Source organism: Sinocyclocheilus anshuiensis, unplaced genomic scaffold (assembly GCF_001515605.1).
Source record: "Sinocyclocheilus anshuiensis isolate Anshui unplaced genomic scaffold, SAMN03320099.WGS_v1.1 scaffold481, whole genome shotgun sequence".
NCBI lineage: Eukaryota > Metazoa > Chordata > Actinopteri > Cypriniformes > Cyprinidae > Sinocyclocheilus > Sinocyclocheilus anshuiensis.
The window spans coordinates 1,283,901-1,288,060 of record NW_015539907.1 but is presented as its reverse complement, the minus strand read 5'-3'; the positions used below and the strand labels follow the sequence as shown (position 1 = coordinate 1,288,060).

General features: G+C 37.3%; 1 protein-coding gene across 2 annotated transcripts in view; it reads right to left on the bottom strand.

The window, feature by feature from the left end:
* nlrc5 (NLR family, CARD domain containing 5) overlaps positions 1-4,160 on the bottom strand; it is a 22,089-nt gene that overhangs the window by 10,402 nt on the left and 7,527 nt on the right. For both annotated transcript variants that reach the window (XM_016483204.1, XM_016483206.1), the window contains 12 exons: positions 3,249-3,332; positions 3,035-3,124; positions 2,643-2,693; positions 2,211-2,255; positions 1,602-1,685; positions 1,410-1,493; positions 1,168-1,257; positions 1,040-1,087; positions 888-947; positions 632-715; positions 451-534; positions 259-348 (listed from right to left, as the gene is read on the bottom strand). In XM_016483204.1, the coding sequence (XP_016338690.1) occupies positions 259-348; positions 451-534; positions 632-715; positions 888-947; positions 1,040-1,087; positions 1,168-1,257; positions 1,410-1,493; positions 1,602-1,685; positions 2,211-2,255; positions 2,643-2,693; positions 3,035-3,124; positions 3,249-3,332 (894 nt within the window). The remainder of the gene's footprint in view (positions 1-258; positions 349-450; positions 535-631; positions 716-887; positions 948-1,039; positions 1,088-1,167; positions 1,258-1,409; positions 1,494-1,601; positions 1,686-2,210; positions 2,256-2,642; positions 2,694-3,034; positions 3,125-3,248; positions 3,333-4,160) is intronic.

The following is a 4,160-nucleotide window of genomic DNA, read 5'->3' as shown; positions in this document are numbered from 1 at the left end:
ACAGACGTGACGTAATGACGCAGTGCCATGCTCGAATTTCCCGCGAAAACCTACCCGTACCACTCAAATTAGAAAACATTATTATAAGATAACCGTTGTGAATCGGGCTAAAATAAGGCGATAGTTTTGAACACTGGCTGGTTATGTACTTGCTCAAATATTGATTTCGGATCATTTTTAACCAAAAAAAGTTACGGACTGTAGCTTTAAGAAAGTTAACCATAGTTTAATATCTGACGTTGAACTGAAGTAAGATACCTCAGTTCTACAGCTGTGACACGCTGACAGTCAGCAAGAGATCTGATCAATAACAAAGCCCCATTTGTAGACAGGTCAACATGACTTAGGCTGAAAAACACGGTCATCATGAATGATTAGTCATATCAGGTCATTTATGATAGAGATAAATCACAGCTGTGCTACAGGAACCAGACTGTTATGGCCACTTACTTCAGTAGTTGAAGAGAAGACATTTCAGGAAGAATCAACATCAACTTCTCTACAGACTCATTTGATAATTTTAGATGGGAGAACCTGTAATACAAATAAACACTGAGGACTAGCTCAATACAGCTGATACATGTAGAATCTGGTAAGTCTTTTGTCTATCCTAAATATTTGAGCTACTCACTCAATGTCCAGTAGGTTTTCACATTTTACCAGTTGCTTACACAGCTTGGTCATGTAGACAGGTTTGATATCACTACGGGTTAAACTGGAAAGACAAAAATTACTCTTAACTGTAATGTAGAAACATTAATTTTCTATGAAGCTGCTTTGCAATGTGTGATGTGTATCGTGAAAAGCACTATACAAGTAAATGTGAATAACAAATTATTAAATGATCGCAGCTAAACCAATGTATAGAATCCAATTGAGAGATGTACCTGAGTTTTTTATGCAGATGTATCCCAGTTACATTTGGGGTCAGCTGTCTTGAATTATGCCTGAATTCAAAAATCACATTTGATATTCAAAACCAACATTTACATATGCACTACTTTATATTAAGCAGAAATGTCTTCAACTGTTTCAGTACCGTCTGCTGGTGTCAAACCAAAGAACCAGCTTTTTCTTTCCATTTTCACTGGTGAGAAAAAGCACAGCATTTTCAGACAGGCATTAAAATGGTCAATAGCTCCATGCTAATTTTGATAAGGTAGTTACCTTGCATCCACTTTCCTCAGGTTCTTCTGGTTACAAAGGGCAGAAGCAAGCATCACGACCCCATCCATATCAACACCATTTTCACTGACACTGTGTGAGTTTTCAGAAAAACATATACACTCTTTTGAAAACAGAAATTAACTACAAGTATATGGGGAAGTTATTTTGCACATGCAAAAAAAAAGTGTGTCACTGGCTAACTGTCAAGACCAAATGATGTTGCAGCGGAAACATTGGCCTACTTGATCTCCTGAATCATTCCTAGTTTAGGTAGAAGGTCCAGAATCTTCTTCAGGCCCTTGTTACCCAGTGAATTGTTGGACAAACTGAGAGATGAGAAAAGCAGGTTTCATTAATGCCCTACTTACGTAAAGAATTGTGGGGGTATCAACTCAATCTGCTGTAAGGTTATTGACTGTATACTTGATACTTACTCTACAAGGGTTATGTAGGAAAAGCCCCCGAGTTTATTACACAGGCTGATTACATTGGAAACATTGATGTTACACTGCTTTAACCTATAAAGAAACAATTAAACAGTTCATTCCTGTCAGTTCAGTATTTGGTTTGGAAAATATCACTGAAACTACCATTGGGTAGTGACATGGCAGGGCAATTTCATTTGACAGAATGTCTGTGAATGGCCTTTCACATTTTATTCCTGATTAAAACAACTTTTTGATATTCAAGTTCGCTCTTTATTTGTGTTTTGCATCACATTTGTCTTTTTTGTTTGCCGTCTTGAATATAAGCAATGATTTGCCTGTAATTGCATAACTTCTGCCAACCCTACTACCCTTTCCACCAAATTTCTGACTCTGTCCTCTGATTCTCCTGAAATATTGCCCAGTGGTGAACACTTGGACTTTATAGACACAATACACCACCTTATCAAACAAAACAAGATGAAAGCAAGGCTCATTCAGTATTTTATAAAGAATCCATAAAGTCATTGTTAACTTTAAGTACTTTGTAACTAAGGATTAATTTGTTTTCCTTGATCTAAAAAGCAATAACAACATATTAAAGAATTCAGTACTTACATTACATTCTTTGGCTCTTCTGTGTTATTCAAATCTGTGTTTTCACTAAGGCAGAGAAAGTGAGAAATAAGATTTTGTTGTTTCATTATATTCAAATGTTTTTTTGTATTTTATTTATTGCTTTGAGTGACCACCAAACTGTGCAGTCATTTTAGACTGTACTTAGTCAGGTTAAAACTATAAACTTACTACCAAATTAAAAAAGCCCATGCACATTTTCTATCATCTAACATCGATCATACTTGATCTGTTTGAAGGCAGTGCATTACACAGCAATACCTGGCCAACTGTACATTGCACAGACAAAGCAACCACAATAGATATGCAAACAGGAAATGTGAAATATAAAATACGTTTTGGAGTTCTAGGGTTTTACCCACCCTTTGAGAATAACCCAGCTAATAGTGTTTTAACACATCAGTCAGCACTCACCAGACTTTATCAGAGCTTTGTGAGAAGAAAAGGCTGATGTCTTTATTGGCCCTGTATAGAATGAAACAACTGTGAACATCCCATGGAAATCGACCTAAATGGGCAGGTCATGTGACATGTCCACATCTCTTAAAAAAACATGAACAAAACTACACAAGGTAGAAGAAAATACAACTTAGACTACAATAAATACAGGTCAAAATGTGGAGAAATTAATCTTCTTTTTACTTCATAGTATATTAACATTACGATTTTAAGGCCATATTTATGGGTCACAACTTGTATGTAAACCATAAAATCAGTTAAGAATCAAGGATCTAAACTGTGTGGCAAATGTTTCTCATTTTCCATTTTCATTCAAATGTCTTTGACAAGCCAACAAATCAACATACTCAACATGGACTTTCTGAACAGAGTTGCAGGCAGACATTCTCTCAACGAGTGTGAGGATTCCATCTGTGGAGATGCTGTTCTTCCCCATCCTAAATAAAAGTGTAAGAGGAATGCACCAGACTTACTATATACTAATATCTAAATAAACAAAAGAAAGCCGAAGCAGTTAACAGACTATAGCCAGGTTTTTAAAATGTAAAACACACTACTTACAAGACAGAGACAATGTTGGGCAGTCTGCATAGTGTTTCCGCAATCTCTGTTATACCTTCATCGTTCAAAGAGTTATCACTAACACTGTCAGATAAACAGAACAGATTGATTGACACAGACAGACACGCATGACAGATCACCAAGACCACCTACTGTAACTAGGGATGTGCGGGTCTAGTCGACTAGTCGACTAAACGGTACAGCTCCTACTAGTCGACACTGAAAACAATAGTCGATTACACGACAGAAAAATTAAAAAAAACATGATTTTATCATTCAAATTACCGTAATTTTAACATTGCATTTAAAACATTTTAATTAACAAGTTAAAATAAAACGTTTGAAAAATAATACATTCTTTTTAAAAGTTTATCTGGGCGGAAACTACATTTTTACCTCAGACCTCACATGCGTTTTCTTCGTGTCAGTTGCGGCGAGTTCAAAAATGACCATGCGAAAGATGAGAAGGTGTGGGATTATTTTGAATTAGAAGGAAACTGAAAAGTTTTGTGTAAACTGTGTAATGTCAAATTGTCTTACAATAACTCTACTGGAGTGATGCGTAATCATATTCAATACAGGCACGTAGGCGTTAGCTTAGAGCAGTGGTTCTCAACCCGCGGCCCGAGACGCTCAGGCCCTAGCCCGGCCGATCCTTGCGACACCGACTCAGAAAACACTAGTTTATTAGTAAATAATTCAAATATCTCCTTACTATTTCCCACGGACACATTCATGGTAATTACTTTAGCCGGTGCTATGCGGCAAGCTTAAGCCTGCTTGCATTTGAACGCAGATCTCTTCAGCTGCGCTGACGGCACGCATGCTGCTGCTGCAGGACACAAAACACTGTCGAGCTGCTCTTGACAGGCACGGTAGCACGGTCTCGTGTTGTTTCCACCTGCGCGGCCA